This window comes from Calonectris borealis, chromosome 3 (assembly GCF_964195595.1).
Source record: "Calonectris borealis chromosome 3, bCalBor7.hap1.2, whole genome shotgun sequence".
NCBI lineage: Eukaryota > Metazoa > Chordata > Aves > Procellariiformes > Procellariidae > Calonectris > Calonectris borealis.
The window spans coordinates 27,057,300-27,079,292 of NC_134314.1; the positions used below are offsets into that span (position 1 = coordinate 27,057,300).

The 21,993-nt window shown below is 39.4% G+C and overlaps 1 protein-coding gene across 5 annotated transcripts in view; it reads right to left on the reverse strand.

Moving 5' to 3' along the window:
• Window positions 1-657: 657 nt before the first annotated feature.
• Window positions 658-21,993, reverse strand: part of GCLC (glutamate-cysteine ligase catalytic subunit) — a 34,055-nt gene continuing 12,719 nt past the window's right edge. For 2 of the 5 annotated variants that reach the window (XM_075145233.1, XM_075145234.1), the window contains 15 exons: window positions 20,911-21,023; window positions 19,370-19,552; window positions 16,495-16,608; window positions 15,667-15,725; window positions 15,440-15,576; window positions 12,934-13,008; window positions 11,920-12,036; window positions 10,939-11,077; window positions 10,285-10,397; window positions 9,517-9,609; window positions 8,664-8,768; window positions 6,412-6,493; window positions 6,211-6,314; window positions 5,989-6,109; window positions 658-2,262 (listed from right to left, as the gene is read on the reverse strand). In XM_075145233.1, the coding sequence (XP_075001334.1) occupies window positions 2,057-2,262; window positions 5,989-6,109; window positions 6,211-6,314; window positions 6,412-6,493; window positions 8,664-8,768; window positions 9,517-9,609; window positions 10,285-10,397; window positions 10,939-11,077; window positions 11,920-12,036; window positions 12,934-13,008; window positions 15,440-15,576; window positions 15,667-15,725; window positions 16,495-16,608; window positions 19,370-19,552; window positions 20,911-21,023 (1,761 nt within the window). In that variant the 3' untranslated portion in view covers window positions 658-2,056. Of the gene's footprint in view, window positions 2,263-5,988; window positions 6,110-6,210; window positions 6,315-6,411; window positions 6,494-8,663; window positions 8,769-9,516; window positions 9,610-10,284; window positions 10,398-10,938; window positions 11,078-11,919; window positions 12,037-12,933; window positions 13,009-15,439; window positions 15,577-15,666; window positions 15,726-16,494; window positions 16,636-19,369; window positions 19,553-20,012; window positions 20,206-20,910; window positions 21,024-21,993 lie in introns of those variants that run through there. The other 3 variants (XM_075145236.1, XM_075145235.1, XM_075145231.1) reach the window with 3 other exon arrangements.

Here is a 21,993-nt window from a genome sequence, read left to right on the forward strand (position 1 = left end):
CTGGTTTGCCCTGCGAGGGCCTACACCGTGCCACACCATCGGGAACAGGCTGAAGCACATGCCTTAACTCTTCATCTATGGAACGTAAGCTGCTTAGATACCGCAACCATGGACACCTCAACAAACAAGCAGCAGCCCTGTGCTTGATCTTTCTCATCCTTTCTGAAAACATGCATACAAGAACTCATAAAAGCCACAGCTTTTAGGCATCATGACAAAAGTTGCTCTCACTTACAGGACAGTAGCCACCTACTAGGCCAGAAGAGTGATTTAGTGTCAATTGAGAGGGAAAAAGGACACGTGTTGATGCAGTACCAGCAAGAAAGCATTCTAACTTTTTTTGGGGGTCTTGCAAGCATAGCACCTGATGCTGTGCAATCAGACAGACGCTACCGTGACAATGGCAAGGACTTCTGTGTCGCAGGGGCAGCAGACCATTTGCCATTAGTCCCGAGAAGTTTCACTGTGAACAAGGTGAGTCTGGCTAAGATGAGCTGTACTTGCCAGGTACGCAACTCCTCCTTTTGGGAATCTGAAAATGTGGGTTCAAGTCATTCAAGTGACCAACACGTACTGCAAATTTTATTTTTATTTCCTTGTTACAGAAACTAAATTAGCATATGCCTACATCTTGAGTAAAACAAATTCACCACCGCAGAAAAAAAAGCATTCTTTTTATTCTCTAAAGCGCATCTGTGAACACAGAACAAAGTCTAATGTCAGTACATAAAAGCTTCTTCTTAGTGCACCTCTTCATTGCAGTTCCTCCATTAGTTCTTTTTAAAAAAAATCATTACACCTTAGGTATTTATATATGCTTGCATTAAACTTTGCATAATCTACCCATAATGCAATTCACTTCTAGAAGTCAGTTAAGAAGCTAAACCAAAAAGGCCCCTTAAGTTTGCTTTATTTACAGTTGCAACAGCTAAATTTTAAATACTTTACAGTCACTCCCAGCACTGGCTCCCAATTCAAAGGATTAGTGCATTCCATGACTTCTATATAACTATTTTCTAGAGGGGATTAAGTTGTCCATACCTACAGCTACGTAGGTACCTCAGCTATCTACATAAAGTACCTTATAGGAAATAAACATGCGGACAAAAATATTTATAATAATGAATGACAAATGAGAAACTCAACCTTTAGGAAGAATGGACAGGTGTTTGGTTTGTGCTGCAGCCATTGTTGTCTGAGGGAACAGCAGCGATGCAGGAGAAAGAGCAGTTAAGGAGCACTGAAGTCCAGAGCTGGTCTCTCTGGTTCCTTTGTAAAGAGCTTTATGTTCAGCTCTCATTTCCTCCTCTTTCACCACGTCTCCCATTACTGCTTTTTTGTTAAATCATCAGGCAAATTTCTGAACTGCAATAGCGTACAAATTTACTTCAGAGGGGAAAAAAATAACGACGCATCTGTAGACTTGCGTTATCTGAAGACAGATCTGTTCCTCTGAGTTTTACAGTTTATGAGTGGATGCAGGTCTTGTGGCAACTGAGAAACTGCTGTAAAGATTAACAAGTGGGATGCACATGCATTTATCTGTTTTTACATACTTTCAAAACCCAAATGGAAGGAAGAAGTACCTGTGATTCAGGTAGGTCCAGCAGATTTTTTTTTTTTTCTTACACAATAAGGTAGATTACTTAGCACATTCCAGGTTAAAAAAATTACAGTAAACATTCAGTAACTGGAATGCATATAATATACAAGTACCATTACATTTACAAAGGTGTTCAGGATGATTTTTCTTTCTAGAATAAGCATAAAAAAGTTACAAGCTAATTCACAATAACTTTAGATACAATGTTATTAAAATACATTGATGTTAATCATAAAAATATTTTACTATTTACATGTATATTGTATAAACCTCAACAATAAGAATATGCCCATTTTAGGATGCCTTAAATGAATATTTAGGCAGATTGGCCCATTTTATAGTGCAGTATCCCTGTTTTGGTCTTCACACCATGAAACTGTACCAGATTCACAGTATCTTCGCTAGTGCTTTGCTAAAAGGCTTAAACTTTATTATTTAAGAAACATTCATTCATTACAAAGAGCCAGTTTTGTTTCCACTTTGTTTCTTATTAAATCCTACCCCCAATAGTTCAGGACACTCTGCCTGGCCTTGTGCGATTTGGTTGCATTTCCAAATAAGGCTATAATTCATTTCATCAGTTATCACGCTATCTTGCTTGTAGTCTGGATGCTGTGCGATAAATTCCCTCATCCATCGAGCGACTGTCATTAATTCTCCTGTGGACAAGGGCAAGTCAAATTTCAGTTTATACATCTAGTTTAGCAGTACAACACCTAAAGTTCTATGCACTATATACACAATTAATGAATAGTCCATGCTTTCATGAGAAACACATTCCTATACTTTTTTTTTTAAATATGGCTAAACTGCAGGCATAATTAAGCTGACACATTACTGGTAGTCTAAAACCCACTCATCTGGTGCGATCTTCAAACTTCCAGATGTCGTAACAAGAGTGCAGAGAGAAGTGGCTACAGAAACAGGTGTTACCAGCAGATTGTATAGCAAGAGGTCTTAAACATGTCATTTAACAGAGAATCTGGCTGAGACGAACCAACAGACACCTCTACAACAACTATATATATATATATATAAAAAATAAATTTGTAGTTGATCCGCCAGCTGCTAGCTTTGCTCTGCCTACCTTGACTTACTATTCTTTCTCCCTCTGGCAGCTCCCCTAGCAAAAAACAGACAGGTTCCCGATTATACCAACTCCTGGTTTGTACACATTGCCTCTGCTTCACTACGCAGTCCATGGGGCAGTCAGCAGGTGCCTAAGGGTCCCCAACACTTCTATGCAGGAGCCCTGCATCCCTATGAAGTAGCAGCTGGAAGCCAGCTGGACACTAGTGTTTAGGCTACTGAATTTTGCTCCTGAATGCAGCAAATGCAAGCAAACCTTAACTAGTACAAGCTTAAGGTAACTCTGACAGTAAGACGTTAAGGTAGGCTGATGGGATGCTCGAAGAGCCTAGCAAAACTTTCATTGCTAGCTACTGGAACCTCAGCTTCCTTGTAAGAGTGGAAAGAGTCAAGAGCTTCCACTATAGAAATCTTTGGTTTAAGAATATTATAAAAAGCAAGAGGACTCAAGTTAAGGAAAGCAAGGAGGAACACACAAATAAAAAGAAAAAAGCATCCAAGGCTGTTTAAAGATACCCTATCAGTGGTTTTGGACAGAGGTACAGAAACGCAAATCAGAAAAATTGCAAAAAGTACAGGAAAGAAAGGCAGACTAAAAAAAGTTATTAGAAACAAAAACATCCCTCAAAAACCAGAAGTCATGTTTTAAAGAAATGAGGCCAGAATTTACACTTCTATACAAAAAGAGGGCAGAAAAAAAACTACTCAAGAGGCATTATTTGTTGAAGGCACTAAGAACTCACACGAAAACTTTCTCAAACCAACGAGAAGCAGGGGGCCTGCAAGAAAATCATGGGGCCGGGAAACGAGCGGAGCATAAAAAGCGACACATTTTTGGACCAGAAGCCGCTGGAAGCCATCAGCGCGGGAGGAGAGGGGAGAGCAGTCCGGCTCGCACCAACACAGACGCCTAGCGGCCAGGCAGCCCCCTCGCCCCCCACCCTTTGTGCCGGCGTACATCTGCAGCAACACAGCGTGCAGCTCTCAAAGAACATACGAGTATCCAGAAAACGCACCACGGACTGACAAAAGGTGTGAGGCAACTTCCAAGTGAGGAGGGACAAGACAAAGGGAATTGCAAGTTCGGAAGCAACAATATACTTGAGAAGTTTGCAAAATTATGAACGTTGATGAGAAGTGAGTAGAGAAACATTATCGTACAACACAGGAACTAAAAGGCATATCATGAAATAACTGGGAAGAGCGTTTAAACATGCAAAACTACAGGAATTATATTTTTCAAAGAGCATATAATAAAATCATGGCATTTCTTATTGTATGACTTTATGGGAAACATTTGCGAATGGTCATCAAGCACCACAAGCACTGCACTACCTTCGGCCGAGAGAGCACCTACGCTCCAGACAGCCAGGAACCGGGAGAGCGCGCCAGGACAAGGATCACTTAATGCTGCTATCTTAATACTGCTTTCGTTAATATTTGGTGGTGCTCTGCAGCTGCTGCTTGCCTAGCAAATCTGTAGTCTCACTGAGTGGTGGCAGTCACACACCAGCTAGACAGAGACCGGGAGGGCAATACCTAGCTGTGCTGCAAGAGAAGATGCGACTGAAGCACAAACTATGTCAGGGCAAGGTTAAAGCCACAGCAGCTAAGGTGCCCGTGCTTAACTCTCACGAGTGCTCTGTGTTCACCATTTCAGGAGAGAAATCTGAAAAATGGCCACTCTTTGTGGACATGTCTGATGCTAGACAGGCTGCAGTTCAGGAACATTTCATTTAAAATTGAGAGTAAACTGGAATAATCCAAAGCTCATAATTGAGAAACATCATGGCACAGTAATACAATGCCTAATGCTTTTTATTCTGTGCATTCTGGTTCTTAAGAAGCATCATTTAGAAATCATTTCAGTTCATCAGAGTTAAGATACAAACCCTAGACTCTATCTACCTCACTCTCACACCTTTGAGGTCTGTGTAAATACATGAGCTGACTTTTGCAATGCCTGCAACTTCGTACCAGGTAGCAAAGCTGTTCTTTGGAAGGGGAACACCTGCTGCAGGGGGTCGAGCCCAGGTCATTAGCTCTTGGGAAAAAACATCTATAAGACTTACGCATTCCTTGTTTTTTCAACAGCATTGTTCTGAAGGGAAAAAAACCAACAACAAACAACGGAATATTTTGAAAGCATTGCTATTTTGAGGGCTGATATGCCTCAGACATTTTCTTCCTGCCAGTTGCTCTTCTCTCCCTCAGTTAAGCCAAGCATCAAATCCCTGTCTATGTTACCTGAGGGACAGAAGTCTCCTACAAACAAGCAGCCTTAGGAAAGAACATTTACAGTGAAAACTGTAATTAATTAAAACTTGTTCCCATTCTGAAGTACTGCTGAAGTACTGAACTACCAGACAAGAGAAAGTCCTGATTTCCACCTCAGCTTTAAAGAGGTCTTTACCTGGAAGCTTCTACAGCAATTTTCAAGAATTAAAAAGGAATGCAACACTCAGTTTAAAATTGGGGGGGGGGGGGGGAGGGGGGGGGTTCTTGACTTAAGAGACTGAAATTAAGTGTCTAGCTAAATTTATAGCAAGGCAGGCATACAAGGGATTTGCACATAGAAAGGTATAAAGCTGCTGCAGACTGTGCTGCACGCGCTCAGTTCTGAATTAAAATTTAGCCGGCATCTTTTACTCGTTCTACTGCTGCATTTTAAAAAGGAGCATAAAGAGTCATTATACTTCGAAAACAATGCAACATGGGGAAGACAGGGGAAGAGCCTGGTTTACTCTGCCTTGAAGGAGTTTTGCTACTTACAGAAGGGCTTTCTGATCAGGGAGCTAAAGGCTAGGTCCCATGCTCTAGCATACCAGAATTTAGACTTATGAATGTTTTGAAGCAGCACGCTTTGGAGTCACACCAATAACACCAGGCTATCAGACCCAGCCTCACATACTCTTACAACCCTCAAGTGACAGGAAAAGGGGATTAGTATATGTGCAAACTACCACAAAGTGGACAATACGTTGGCAAAAGCAGCAGTAAGTGGTGCTGAGAAGAGAAATCTTGGATTGGAGATACACTACCCTCTAAGCTGTAACTGTACCAATTAGTCCTAATTAAAGTTCTAAAATGGATCACAAAACATTTATAATCAGAATTAGACAGGACCAGTTTTAAGCCAGAGAACACACTCCAGTCCTTTGCTCCTATGATTCAACACTTAACCAGAGAGCCACAGCAGCCACCAGTTTTACCCAACCGAAAACTAGACAACAGCCCAATTACTGTCTGAGCAGAAAAACGCCAGGAGAATCAATGTCCAAAAGTGTCAAACATACCAGATGCTCTCTTTTTTATTAGCTTCAGGTAGTTTAGGATGGTGCACCTTGTGTCCACATCCACTTCCATGTTTTCAAGATAGGAATTCAAAATTGGGATCAAACCAGGAAAGACTCCTTCCTGTGTAAGAGAACAGAGTCAGCATAAAACACGGTCGATCTGGTTTCTGGGAGAGCGGAATGAAGGGAAAGTTGTGTGGTCCAGGTACAAGAGGCTATGACCTTCCCATTGATAATTGTATCAATGCTCATTAAGGTGTACTCTTCTGCGTCGGTGCCTGTCCCATTCTGTGCAGGGCCACATCCATCCACAACAGCGTTTCCACCTTCATGAATGACAAAAGAAAAGGAAAAAACAGTTAGAAGGCAAGAGATGGCACTAAACATCCACAACAGTGTTAATCAGATTGCTTGTTGTGATACCTTTGCAAATATCTTTTCTGAAGTAAAACATTCCCTGCCGGACAGCATCTCTTTTCTGGGCCATCTTCATGTTTTCATCCACCTGGCAAAAGAAGTATTGCAGAGATTTGCGACATTTTAGAAAATTAGGATTCTCCCAAACCCTCACCTTTTGGTCTCGTTAGTTGAAACATCTACTATATTTCTTATTATTTTGTCACACAAGGCCAAGCTGTGGAGAGAAGTTTTATTTCATTCTTCAGGGATCCCAGGCAAGACCACAAACAGATGACATTCTACGACATTAGGTCTCCAGCAGAAAAGGTATTATGTTAGAACATGCTACGCTAATCTTTTAAGTTTGGATGAAAACACAGGAACAGCTGCGATTAACAGGTTGCATCCCATCTGGCAGACTTCTTTGCATATTTAGAAGCAATTTAAATGAGTGCAGAAGAAAAAATTTGCCATTTCCTTAGCCATAGTTTGCTGCTTTTATTAACAAAATCATTGAAATATTTAAGAGAGTTATCACTATATTAAACAAACTTTCAGAAATAGAATTCCAGTAACTTTCTATGGGAATCTATTCCATAGGTATGGGTACCTATTCCATACCCAAACATCTGTTAGATAGTTAAACTTAGACTGCTAGTAAGGAAGTTCTAAATTGCAGGCTTCTCAAAAAGTCTACAAACTACAAAGCACTGGTCATGCACTCTGCAAATGACATAAGCATTGCTCTGTCTTTCTGGACAGAAGATTTTGTCCAAGTTGTTTGGTTGGTATGTTCTCAGGGAATTAACATCGCACAGCTTTTGGACATTAGCTTTACTGTATTGTCTTCAGAAGAAGGGATATTATTTGCTGAATTCTTGGTTTGACCTTTAATTAAAGGCAACGCAAAATCATCACTCCTTACCTTTCAAAGCTTTGTTTTCAGAAGTCTGTTTTTGTTCATTTTATATTATGAAACCTATTTACACAACAGGCTGTTTTGAAAGTTTGAAAGAACTCCAGCCCTAGCTGACGGGATTACAACCGCACTCAATCAGGCAGCAAAGATTAGCATGAGATTAGCCCCATAAACCTGTATTATTTTACTTGAAAGAGGCAGGCTTACCAATGGTTGTGCAATTCTGTGTTGCATTACCTGCCAAATTGCTTGGCAAGCTCAAGCAATTTTATGCCCGCCCCAGCCCCCCAATTCTGCTCAGGTTCTTTCAGCACCTGATCTCTTTTTCAGTCTTAACTGGTATTCATTAGTTAAAAATTTTGCGCTTTTGAAACATGCCAAATAACAATGTAATTATGCACTGTAAGTCCCAAATTACTGCATTATTTATGAAGTCTGAACTCCCTGACATCAGGAAGAGAATTTCTCCTTTTAGGAATCATACCAGCTGTATGGTTTAATTACTGTTAATTTACAATTTCTGTATTTTTCTCCATTTTAATTAAAAACACTAAGAAAAGCCGCAGGATACTACTGCTATGCTGTAGCCAGCGCTGGCAGTATTTTCTAGTACACAGTCTGTCAAAACCTTCTGCACTACAAGACCTTTTTTTAAAGTTACGTGTAACATTGCAGGACTATCCATTTAAAAAGACATTTTCTGGTCAGGTGCCTCAGAAAGAAGACATCCAAGGACAGTTTCACCCAAAACAGTTCAACAATTGTGAGGACAAGATTAAGGAAAACGCACATTTTGCATGGCTGGTCTGTCTAAAGACAAGTCACATTGTGACCAGAACCAGCAGTATCTGTTTTCACTCAAATACTGTGTAACATTAAGCATGCTGAACTCCTCCTTTCCCTCTCCACCAGATACAAATAAAACAGAGAATAAGAACATGAGACATAGGCAACAGCCATGTAACAATAAATATCTAAAGTTTTTATTTTGACCTCCACAGGTTATTTTCCCCACATGCAAAATGGTGGAAACATGCCCCTTCCCAGTCCCAAAACAGTCTTGTGACAATTGTATTTCTCAACATTTCTGCAGCAGTCAGACACTGTTAGGCACCACAAAAATTCCCACAGTATTCGACTATAAACTTCATTCCATGACACAGCAGTAAAATATTTGTTTAATATTGTTGAGTTGAAATTGATTTAAAGTACCTGTACAGATGAAAACTGACTGAAAGATAAAAATGACTGTTCTGTAAGTCCACAAATATTAGTTTCTAGCTTGCAGAGGATAAAAATCAGACTTGATACAAATATGTTGCATTTAGCTCTAACAGGTCTGATCTTTCACACCTACCTTGGACAAAGGAATGAGAAAATCCAGTTTATATGACAGAATCACTCTGGTTAGCAACACCACGAACACAACATATGCAGAGTTTTCAAAGTCTGTTAACTGGACCTAGACACAAAAGGATTAGAGATTAAATTACTTTAGTGGGAACACACTCATGGAAGTAGGTAACATCTGGGAGAGTTTAAAACAGTTTCACTTGAACGTTCATGTTGGTACTTGTATTGACATACACTCTACTAGCAGAGATGATGCACAAGCTGGAATCATCAGCAATGATGATCAATGTGCATGAAATGCACAATGCATGGACATACGTCAGACTTGACTCTTTAATCCAATGCCAAAACACACTTGTGTTTCAAAAGACTATCTAATAACCTGCACCTTCAGGCTCTCTGTGTAATTACAAACGTATAATAGCTTTAAAATTTCCACTTTAAAGGGATTAAATTCAGAGAGCTCCGAAATAAGACAGCTATAAAATAAAAGCACTTGTGAAAAACAAAACAATGACAGTGGAATTGTTCAGTACCAGGAAAAGTACTGGAGAAATACAGTCCCTAGAAGCTAAATGGGGCTTTGTTTACTGTTGCTTTAATACAAGCCTAATTCCTCTCCCCAACACCCCAAATCCATTAGCATGCTTTGCTGTGCTGCAGTGAATTCTCCTGTCAGTTACATTCCCACAGTCGATGTCTGATTAAACACTGCTGTCCACTTCACTCGCGTCTCGCAATTCAAAGGGGAGAAAACACAGCATAAGTAATAAGGGTTTGATACTGGATGGCAGAATGCCTGGTACTTTTCCACTTAAAAGGAAATGTGCTTTTGTGCATACTGATGTCTTCCTTACCTCCATAGGTCTGAATTCCACTCTCCATCCAATATCTGAATTTGGAGGAGGTGGCTTAAACCTCATTGTCTGCCAGTTTGTAGACTGAATATTCTGCAAAGCACATGAAATAATCTGTCACAATCAAGATATGCATCATTCTATAACACAATCAAAGAAAAATAAGCAGATAACTAGAGTCCTAATATCTTCCCTGGAGCAGCCCATAAAGTTAAGAAGAGGTTCCAAACTAAGTGGCACGACTTCCTATAAACCACAATATAACTACCCATCGTAGCAGCAAATACGTTACGCTTTCTCGTGCTACTTTGTTTGAGGATTATGTATAAGATACTAGGGGGCTGAGATTTAGCGGACTTATTTTTATGAGGGTTTGATGCATCCCAAACTAAAAATGCCTAATATTACCATAGCTATTATTTCATAAAGCTGTATAAGAGAGACATTTAAAGGTGTCACGCAAAACAGTTTTTAGGAAGCCATAAAAATAAGACAGTTCCCCATAACACTTATATACATAGCTACTGTTTGGGCTCTCCATATTGTACTGCGTTTAAAGTATAAGCCACCACCTTCTCCTAAATAAGTGATAAACCAAAGAAATAAATGTGCTTAACTGCAAAGTCATATGCTGAAGAACTAGTTGAAGTGAAAAATTCAGGAAAAAAAAATTCTTAGCTAATATAGCCATCCTCCAATTAAGCAGTACTATGAAGAATAAGCAATTTCATGTATATATTTATTAAATTCCTCTAAATCAGACACAACCTCAAAATGGTCGGATTCATTTGCATCATCTAGATGTATTTTCTCCTCAAACAAAGTCAATGGGTCTCGAATGAACAAGTGTGCAATATGCTGTGCCAAAAGGTGGTCAATACCTACAAAATGAAAATTCAAACAAACAATTCACACATAGCAAAGCAGGCTCTAGGAAACGATTTGTTTTACAAGAGTGAAAACATCCAACTCTGCAATGCTACCTCAACCCACCACATCCTGTTAAAGTTTAAATGACGACTTTGGGAAGGAAGGAAATGATTAAAGAGAAGGAAAAAAAAAAACAAACAAAAAAGAACAGGTTCTTGTTTGGAAATGGCAGCAGAATACTGGTGTGGCTGCTGTTCTTCCTGTTTTCTGATGCACCTCTGTGCCATGTTTCCTAAAGCAGTTCTGCTCCCTCCACGAAGATAAAACATCAACGCATCAAACACTGAGCTTCTCAAGCTGGAATTGGGGACAGCTTCCGTTACAAACAAATACTTTAAAAAACTCTCAAGACCACGCTACACAGATACTTCCTGAGCAGGAGTCACTCTAAGGGATGCACAATGATTGAAACAAACAAGAGCGAAAATGTAAAATATCCCCACACACTGCAAGCATAATTCTTAACCTGCTCATAATGAAGCAAACACTTACCTTCCTTTATTAGGTGCTCGTAGATATCTTTGTCTATTGTCAAATCAATGTCATTGTATTTCTCACCACATTCAGATAGATAACTGTCTATGGAATCATATCTGGATTTACTGATTCTATAATGGTTGTTCTTCAGTGGCTATATAATTTAAGAATACAATATTTTAACAGCTTGTTAACAATGTTACCTAAGTTTTGCTCACTAATGACACTTATGTGAGAATTATTATCCTGTTTAAAAAACCCTAGAGCCTCAATTAAAATTATTCAAAGCATGAGTCTTAAATAGGCTTAATAGAAAGCGATCCTGGAATTATGACTATTTTGTTTGTAGATGTATGTATCTGAGTGAAAAAACAGTCATCACACATTGACTAGAATTCTCTAAAAGTGGAAACATTTTCCTGACATAATATACCATGACCCCAAGTACCTGGAAAGCACTATTACAGCTGTTGCAACACATACTAACACAGTTTCACTATGCACACATTGTTAGAGAAGCTCTTAAAATGGGTAGTTTAAGAAATATTTCAAGTAGATTTTTTTAAATTATTTTTTTTATTTTCTATAATTTTGTAAGTGCCTTGAATGCCAATTCCTGCTTAGAGAAGCTCCTTAAGTTCAAGTTCTGACAACTGGCTCTTTTCACATAGTTCTAGTTTATACTACCGGATTACTTGGCAGCACCCGCTATTTAATCCAAAGCAATTTTTGCTTTTTGGGCTCAAGCACAGGGGCACCTTTTCAGCAAGCTGTAGAGAAGTGAGTGGAGTTCTACTGGGATTCCATACCTAACTAAAAATATGTATTTGCTAATATAAACTGTACAACCAAGGCGAATGTTTACACCATCTCTCCTATATCTACTACAAAGACTGCCATGTTCCCTCGTTAAGGATTCTGATGAATTTGATACTAAAGGAAATTTAACTTTTTTGCCTGAAAAAAACCAGACACCTACTACCTAACATTACTTACCTCTAGCCCCCTCTCTTCTCGCGTTCGATCATCTACAGATGCAGAGATTACTCCCCAGCGACAGTCAATATCAGACACATAGCCTCTGTAGAATGGAGATGCAGCACTCAATGCCATCTAAAATAAAACAGCCTGATATGAAAACAAAGGACAAGCCAAGGAACCAAAAGCAAAATACAACCCCACCGGAAAGGGAAACTTGCTGGTCCAGAAGCAACTGAACGATATACTTCAGTTTAATCTACGGCCAAAGCCCATACAACCACAAATCTCTCAACTGGTATCTTCAGAAAATGCCTAGATGAAGGGTTAGTATTATTGAAGTGGCATCTGACACTCTCCAAATTTATTACCTCTACAGATCAGCATTTAAGGAACACAAAGATGATACAGGCAGAAGCAATTTTGTGACAAATCAGCAAATATTCCACTCACACACTTCCAAACCCCAAAAGTTCACCTGGCAATCGTTTTATTTTGTTTATTTTTGTTTGGCCAAGCACCTTAGCAACACAGCTGGAACATATCTCACTCGGAGCATGATCTGCTCATCACCTAGACCAAACCAATACTTTATTTTTATAACACCTGTTATAAACACCTGTTTATGACCACATGCTTACAAAAGGGACAGATTTAAACAATATAAGCCGAAACCCTCTGTAACACCAGACCAGAGTTGAAAAATTAAAAATTGTTTTTAAGGAGTAAGCTCGTCTTGTTTCCATGAAAAACTGCCCCAAATGTATTTCTAGAACTATTCAACAAGAGTCCGTGCATGCGGGACGGAGGGCAGAGGAGAAGAAACATCATCTGGCTTGTGGTGTCATTTGGATATTAAATAAATCGCACTGCTCATGTGACAGCCTAGCAAGAGACTGACACTCTTCCCAGAGTACCAAATTTGTGAGTAGCATTCAAGTTTTTTTTTTTAGTTTAGGTTTTTTTTTTTTTTTTTACATGTAGTGGCTTTTGCACAATGAAGAGTTGATGTACTAGAAGTCCATTACTTACCACAATGGGACAGATCGTGGCTAGCTGATCATAGAGATACCTTGCTTCAGAAATGCTGCAAGCCTGGAATGTTACCTGTTGGAAGAAGTACAATTGCTATCACAATTTCTATAATCATAGCACAAGCAGAGTCTTCCTAGATTTAGAATCAATGATATAATAAAATGATTTAAATACCAAGAATTGTAAGGGCTTTTTTTGTTTGGTGGGTTTTGGGTGGGTTTTTTTGTGGGGGTTCCCCCCAACCCCCCAATTCTCGGACAACCTGCCCCCTCTGTTAGCAGCGTTTATATCACAAGCTTCTTTCCACACCATTTCCATGTTCATTAAAAGATTTCAGACTACAATGCTTCCACTGTAAGGCTAAATATACAAGCACTTGCCAGAACCAAAGAAAACTGAGTTAACATCTACAATACACACGGGTCAGCAATGCACCTTCAGGAAATAAGCCAGGAACCTACTTCTTAGAACAACAGTTAGAAATTATTGTAGATGTAACATTTGTTTTACATGACAGCTAATCCAGTTTGAAAGAACATTTCAAGACACCTTTGTTTGATCCTGCAAAACTGCGACAAATAAGTATCTTCGTGTCTACTGTAACTTCTATTAAAAAAAAAAATTCCAGTTTTGCCTGTATTAGAGGCCAGGACACAGAAAAAGATGGTAAAGAAATGTTATGTGCAGAAGCCATTAATGATGTCAAAGCTCCACCACACATAGGCCACTGGAAAATATAACTTCTTTGCAACTTTCGGTGAAATTTGCTGAGAGCAGCGTCAAACACAAGATGCATTTCTAGTAGCAGACCTTACCCTCTAAACTTCCTAAACTGACACTTTATGCATTTTAAAAATGCAGAGGGTGATCAACCACCTCAAAACTGTTAAAAGACACAGATTTAAAAAAAAAAATAGATTAAAAGCCTCTCTCCTTCTTTGCAGTTTACATATTCATAGATCAGAGGATAACTTAGATGGGAGTGTAACCCTGAACCACTATGAGCGTACTGTAAACTACCTTACAGAAAATAGGTGGGGAATACATGTTTTCTTCTAGTCGGTTATCAAGAAGATATAGCACCTGCCAGCCTTGTTTTCATTCTCCCTTTGATGATAACAAGACTACCGAATTTGACCACTGGTTACAAGAATGGAGAATAGTAAAATGGTATTCCTTAAAAAGGAATTTAATATATTTTTTGAACAAGTTCATATAATGACTGAACGGTAAGGCTGTACTTCTTTTATTGGTCTTAAATAAAAAAGAGATGGTACAAAATAGACCATATCCAACTTAACACCTTGTAAAACCACGCAGTACTATGTATACTTTACAACTACATCAGATTCTCCCTAGTTTACCCTTAGTGACAAGAAATCATACTTAGCTGCTGTCAAGAACATTTTATTTATTCAGCTTTTGTAGTCTCTCAATCTCAAAGGGAAGTTCTTTGAATGGGGTTATTTCTGCCACTGCTGTGACACAAGAAGAGCTTGGAGAATTTCCTTTAATCCCCTAGAGACTTAACACTAGCCTCTCCCTAGCTCTGCTTCCAAGATGGCAGTGGCAACAGGCAGATTTTATCAACAGTCAAATACATCACTACTACCTAAGGCATCAGCCCCTAGCATCAGGTTACTATGATAGAGAAACATTTAAAACAAACAGATATTGAAAGGATTAAAGCACTCCCAAGATACAGTACCTGGATTTAAACAGCGGATACTGTAAAATAGTAGTAACTCCAGCAAATTAATGAAAACAATAAAAAATGGGCATGCATTAATGGGAGAAAACAGAACCAAGAATGTCTCCCAGCATGCAGTAACAGAAGACAGCTACCCATGTGGATTTGGTAGGTTCATGGTACAAGCAGTGAGAAGATGACCTCTTAGCAGATAGCTAAAAATATTTAAGAATGAGAAATTTTATACAGGACTTCATGCTGTTTGTAAATTAAATAAAATTACACAGAAGGAGAAAGCCACTTATTTTTAAAGATATTCCAATGACTTTTTGTCACTCCCTGCTTTTGCTGTTCCAAGAATGGGGAAGAGGGAAAAACCCCAAAATGAATAGCCAAAAAAACCCACACATTCCTACAAGGCAGCTCAGTTTCCATTCCCACAGCGTCCCTTTGGTCATGCCTGAAAGAGGACCACAGTGGAAGATTATCTTTCACACTTGAAAAGTGCTGGAGTTCCAGGAGCAGGTGCTTGATCAAATGGGGTTTGACCAGTTCAAGAAACCCTTTCAGCAAGGCATCCAATTACATTTAAATATTAGCAGAAAATAAACATAATGCAAGCAAACAAACCTGGATTTTAAGACTAGATTACCAGGTATAAGATTAAATTTGCTGTTTTATTCCCTCTGTTGCCACTCTGAAAACGCAGCAGTTGAATTAAGCTAAAGAAATCAGACATAAGGCAAGTCTTAAAAAGGGAAGCGTTTAGGGAAGACAACATTCAGTAACATCTTGAAAGCAGACGTATTTTACCTGAAGACAACAGTTTCCCATTCCAAAACCCATAGCATCCATGTATATATAGTCTGGCTTAGCTGCCTTTGCTGCTTCTCCATCATCATTAGGAAATGTTTCAATAAATGGTGATGGCGTGTTCTTATCTTTGAATACTGTGTGGAAAATGCAGGTACTCAGTAACCCAGAGCATTAGATTGAACAATTATTTTGAAAAAGAAAAAAGATAGATTGAATTTACTCACTTGGTACGTTTATCACAACCTTCTCTCCTCTTCGGTGCCTAATGTTTCTGGTCAGTGTACTACAACAAAAAAAAGTTTGCTGAAATATCTGAAAGTGTCTCTTTATGCAAATGTTTTTGCAGTTAGTTTCTCAGCAATTCCCAGGGTTTCAGAATGTCAACTTTCTATTTAGTTCGAGCATTTTCCTTCAGGACACTTCTTTTCCTAGTTTAAGATAGGCTACAACACTGATTTTTTTCTTCAGTTAAGTCAGTCTTATTTTGATAAGACTTCACAGTACTATGCTGATAGAATAGGCAGAAGTAAAAGGCTACTGACCTGAAGAATATAAGGGCAAGTGAAAAGGTATGCTTAGTTTTTAAATAGAATGATTTTCATTCTCCGAAGTCTCACCTTACAATGAAAACCCTCTCAGACTATACAAGCAGTTTGACACCATGCTCCACTTCAGAGTAACTAGGGCAAGTTACTGAGCACACTGAGATGTTTCTGTGACATACCTGAGCGTGAGCTGGATTAACTGCGATGGAAGTGGCTAGCCATGGGATTTCAAACTGGAAACAATTTTGCAGTAGCATAATTAACACCTTTTGCTCCATAATAGCGTGAACTACTACATAAAGTTACTTGAACTTAACAATTTACTTTAAGTCACTTTGACAGAAAATACATGTCATCACAACCATCTCTGTCCAAGTCCTTGTGATATCTGCAGCAATTAGTGACATAGCTCTACTCTGGTAACGTAAAGAAGTTGCAGTTACGCCTATGATATTTAGGCACAGAAAAACATTCAGCTTCTCATTCATACTCCCCAAATACTCTTACCTAAATCTAGGATGTTTATTGATGGCTTCATCTGGAAAAAAGAGGGATTTTGAAGCTCCTCCTTCTACTGGCGTTGGCTTATATTCTGGCAGCGTAAACCCAGGACACCCTAACCTATGTAACACAACAATGAGATCCAAGCTGTAATGAAAACAGACTGTGATTTTAAAATGGTCAGATGATCGGAGATTAGGATTCTAGTAGACAAAGGAATAAAGAGATTTTTTTTAAAACTTGCATCTACCATGAGTATTTCTGAAGTGCTTTTCAAGACTGCTACCTATGCATGTGGAATTGCCAGAAACACGCCTTAAAACAGTTGCCGTTAAAAGGTCAGCGCTTGCCAACAATCAGCTACCGTGGTGGTTAAAACAGACTTTTTTTTTTTAAAACCACTACCCTATCATTAGACAGTAAACATGGACCTTTTCAGTGGCTGAAGCAGGAAACTTCACAGTATTATGCAGAGCACACACACATTTTAGTGTGTTAGCACCTGTCATTAATACTGACATGCAGCTGCATTCTGTGCCTTCAACAGCTTCTCTAAGGAGTACAGGTTAACATTGACTGCTGAAGTAATTTATCCAGCTCTGCTCCCAACAACCTCCCCCTGTCAAAGAGATGTACCTAACCGACTCTGTAAGAATTAGAGGTAGTTTCGAGTGATACACACATCCCAAGTCTCACAGCAGTTTGTGATTTTAGAATTCTGAAAAACCCCATGACAGAAATGTAATAAGCGAAGAAAAATTACAGCTATTAGGTGTAAAATGCTGAGAGATATGCAAGTAAATCAGAATACAACCCTCCCCTTTGGAACCTCCATTGTAAGTTTAAGAGTCATCTGAAACAAGAATAAGTAGGTTTTCAGTACAACTGAGACAAAAGGAGCATTTGAGAAGTTGGAGGTAAAGTTGCAGAAGATTAATTTCTCCATGCTGCACAGTATAAAGGATGAAGATTGTGCTATTTCAAGAGGCTCTAGTACTTGGATGTGTAAAAAAGGGTTAGCTGATACAACTCCAAGTAAACAACTCAAAATACCAGGAAACACTCACATTTCTGGAAATATTATTTATGCTCAACATATATTTCACTATTGCTTTCTTCTTCCTGGTTTAAGTATGCAAGTTGTCCTACAACATCTAAACCCAACTTCATCACTTACGTTAAGTGCAACATTGTAAACTGCATCGCTCCAGTCCTCAAGGAGGAAAACAGCTTCCTGGCCCAGGAGCAAGGGCTCACAAGTTTAAGAACTAGGGATACTCATTTAGTCTACTTCTTTACCTTTCTTCTGTCAGCACTCTAACAAGTTTTTTTGTCTTTTCAGATGCACAGATTTTTTTTTTTTAAGATACACACGTGTATAGGCACAGACACATACAAGGCATATGTACGTGCTATTGCAGAGAGAACGTAGCAAAAACCACAAACCCACAAAACCTCAGAAATACACGTTAGCAAGACTCCAGTCAAACCAACAGGGACTTGAATGGCGAGATAGCAAAAGGCAGAAATAAGAAACTAAATAGCCTAGGGAGAGCAATCTTTGAAGGATGAAGCTATGTTTGGGATGATCCATAAGTAATAAAAAACCTACACTATAATAATTACTGGCTTTCACTGAAGTCCAATGTATTGCTCCTACAGTGATGTGAGAAGTATTTCTCTGTATTTACAAAGTGAGGAAGAACTCCTCTCCCTTTATTCCTTGCACAACTGGGTCTGAAATGTTTGTATACAAAATTTTTATTAAATGACATAATCTATTTGTAAGGTTGCAGGGCAAAAAAAAAAACCCCAACAGTCCTGTAACACACAGAGAACTACTTAACCATTGGACTTTAAATAAGCTCTTATTACTTTAAAGATATCTAGTATAGCCCCCAGAACAAGGAAGCATATTTTGTCAACAGAATGTTCTTAAAATAGCATTCATGGAGCACAACGCAGGCATTTTGGTACCTGAACTTTGCTGCTAAATCACATTTTGTACCATTCCTGCTCTCAGCAAGAATTTAGGGCCATTGCATTCTGTACAATACAAGAAACCAGCCAGTAAGGCCAGCTGCTTCTCTTCTACTGCAGAGCAATTTTTTTTACTATTTTAAGCATAACTATCTTCATTCATTTGACTGACCAGGCTAGTTAGAATGAATGTAATAAACCCCTGCCTGCAATTATGTTTGAAAGGAAGGTCACAAATTACAAGTAAGTTTCTCCTAGGTAATGAAGTACATCCTGAATTTCACTTATTCAAGAGTCTCTTTAAACAATAAAAAGAAGGAAATCTACTCTTTGTAAGGGTGTTATGAACTCAAGAGAGGTGCACTCCTTTCTAGATTCAGTAAGTACAGTATTATAGAAGTTTTAAGTCTTCATTTTGTAAGCCTAATCTCATTCCTGTTCTACTATGTGCTTCAAGCCACCAAAAGAAGTTTGCACGTGCTTTAGTGAATAAGTAGTGTTAAAAAATATATCAGGTTAGCCACGTTTCACAAAACTGCTATTTATAAAGATCAAAGGTTGCAAAATAGGTAAAGAGAAACCTTTTATATATGATTTGCCATATCAATTCAAGATGGCAGACTACTCTACATACAATATTTTATGTTACAAATATTCAGGTATTGTCTCCTAATACAAAATCATCACAGATTGGAAGTAACCTAAAAATACAAAATATCCTTATTTGTTTGTCTCACTGCAATAAAAATTTTAGGAAACACGACTGGATCATTAAGTCAAAGTACTTTAACTGAATCTTATTTTGCTTGGTTTCATTGCACACTTTAGCTATATGCAATAAAGAGAAAAAGCATATAAGGAGAATAGCAAACACAGCATTACACTTCAGCAACCACCTCACCTTGGAAATGATGTCACAGTGCAAACAGCCTCATTTTCTTTGAGGACGGAAGCGGCCTCTTGCCGTCTTTTCCTCATGTTGTCTTGCACAGTGTTGAATTCAGACATGGTTCCCCCATACGGCTGCCCAGGTGTCCCTTCAATCATATAGCTTCCATATTCTGGTCGCCAGAGTGTTGGGTGGCTATAATAAAAGAATAGCCTCGTTTAAATATTTCTACAACTTCAGAAAAGATGGATTATTTGTGAGAATTTCAGAAATGAATGCGACTTGCAAGAAAAATCTCCTGAAGTTGATTACTTGGTGGAGTAACAGAATGTACCTCACCAGCGGGAGGCAGTGAAAAGAAATTAAGGCACAGTTTGGCAGTAGGAAGTGCTGCTGTACAGTGCAACAAGTAGGATTTGCCTATGTCAAACTGCAATCACCTTTGGTATCTGTCTCAAGCTTTATATCTTGGGGTTTTATCTGAAACCGGCAAATACAGAACATTCAACTGCTTCCAAAGTACAAGGCAAGGCAAAAGTTGCGCTCGATTTCTTCTTTTTACTGGTTGTGAATACCTGATCCTGTTTCGCAAATTTATCAGGTTAAGAAATGAAATTAAGTTTGAGTGTACCTAGTCACCTCTGAAAAGTAGTACCTTCCCATCCCCTTGTGAAGCCACGCCATCTCTATGGGCCACACTCTACCAGGCGCACATCTCCCCTACTGTTCTCCTGGCAGTAGCAGTTTTGAGTCTAAAAGCAAAGGGATTCCTTCCCGCAGGCTTTCAATAGTCCCTCTGCCGAGGAAGACAGACAGGGAGGCCTTACTGGAAGATGAGGTTAAGGTACCTAGAAAGAAAAGGACAGGCCCAGGGCACAAAAGCCTTTCATCGCTACAGCAGAGTTTCTCCACTTCCTGTAAGCTGCGACCTGCTTTTGGCTCTCTTCAGCCAAAGCACTTTGCTGTCTCTGGTCTCATTTCTCTGCTGCCATCGACTAAAAGGCAATTCACACTTCTCTGGCTAGTTCAAGTAGGGATATGATCCAGTTGTTCCTGAAAACTCCTTGGGAGAGGATGGGGAAGAACTGCCCTGTTGTCCTTACACCTACCTTCTTAATTTTGCCAAAAATAGGAGCGTGGTCCTACACGAACAGGCTTCCCTACACAGCCCTCACTCGCTCCTGTAGCCAGGGACACGGGCGAGTGCGCACACACATATGCTTTATGGGGCAGGGGAGGTGTTGTTTGCAATTACCGCGTACACGCAGGCACAAAAACCAGAGCAAGACAAAACAGATACCCAAAGTGCAACTTCTGTGGGCTCGCCATTGCATCCTCCTTTTTTTTCCAAGTCATAACACAAAAGGTGCACGGATTGCCTGCTAGTGTGCTCAAAATCTTTCAGTTCCTGCACCCCAGCTTTGTCTGAAAATATCGGTATCTGTGGCTTACAGTTTTACTGACAGAAGACTTGAAAGTTAAACCAGGCCTACAAAATTCTGTACCGTATCATAACAGGAGGAAAAAAAAAGAAACAGGAAACAGCTACTCACTTGGGGTTGACCTTCTCCCCCTTGTCTTGCAGTGTTTGAAGAACTTCTTCACCGCAGAGTACCAAGCGCACTTTCTTATTCTCATGGTCAAATTTTACTAACATATACTCCACCTTGTAAATAATAAAAACAAACCAAACAATTAAATGGTAATACTTTGTTCACACACAAACACACTGGCACATAATTTTAAGCATCAAGTGAAAAAAAAGAGGGATGTCAGATTGAACTTTACAGAAGCTTAAAAACCATCACTATGAATGCAGTAAACTATACCACAAAAGATGGCTGCATGCTTATTTCATCTCGAATAAAGAATTGAAATTCCTTGAAATCGGCCTTGAAAATTTTTTCCCTCCATTTCTAATTGTGGTTATTTTGCAAAAAGATTCCGAATTTGTATTTGCCTCCACATTATTTTTCAGACAAAAAAAATTAAAACCCTATGCAAGCTATTAACCACAAACATCTCTCTTGTCATCCCATGAGTTACAGTCTCTGCTCCTGACAGCAAACAAACCAAGAAGAGTCATTCTACAAACAAAACATCCATTTACACCCATCACTTGTTGGAGCTATTTAAGACTAGCAGGACAGAGCCTCATTTACATGACGGAAAGCCCACGGTTGTTACAGACAGCATCAGTCCCACTATTAACACACTCCAGCTCTTGGCACAGCACGGGGGTTTCCACCCTTCTTGACTCAGCTTTGCTGCGACCTTTTCTTCCCCTCCTGCCCAGCGGCGTACCTCAGGTACCCCAGGACCTCTGCCTCCTCGTCCCTGTCCCTACCCCAGGGGTGCGACCCACACTCGATCCAACAAGCCCCTAACGACAGTGGTGCTGCGTCCCAGCCCCGGAGGTTATTGTTTCCCTAACAGAGATTATCTGAAAGCAGCCAAACCTGGAACACCCTCATGTCAAACTTTCTAATCTCCATGCATGCTTGCTATCAAAGCTCCCGTAAGGACTTTGAGAGCGCCACTGAGTGTAGCAACCCGACAGCTGCCTGGACCTCATAGCCCTTCAATACTGACTGATACAATCCATTTCCTGATGCCTACTTGGCAGAGGATGCTTT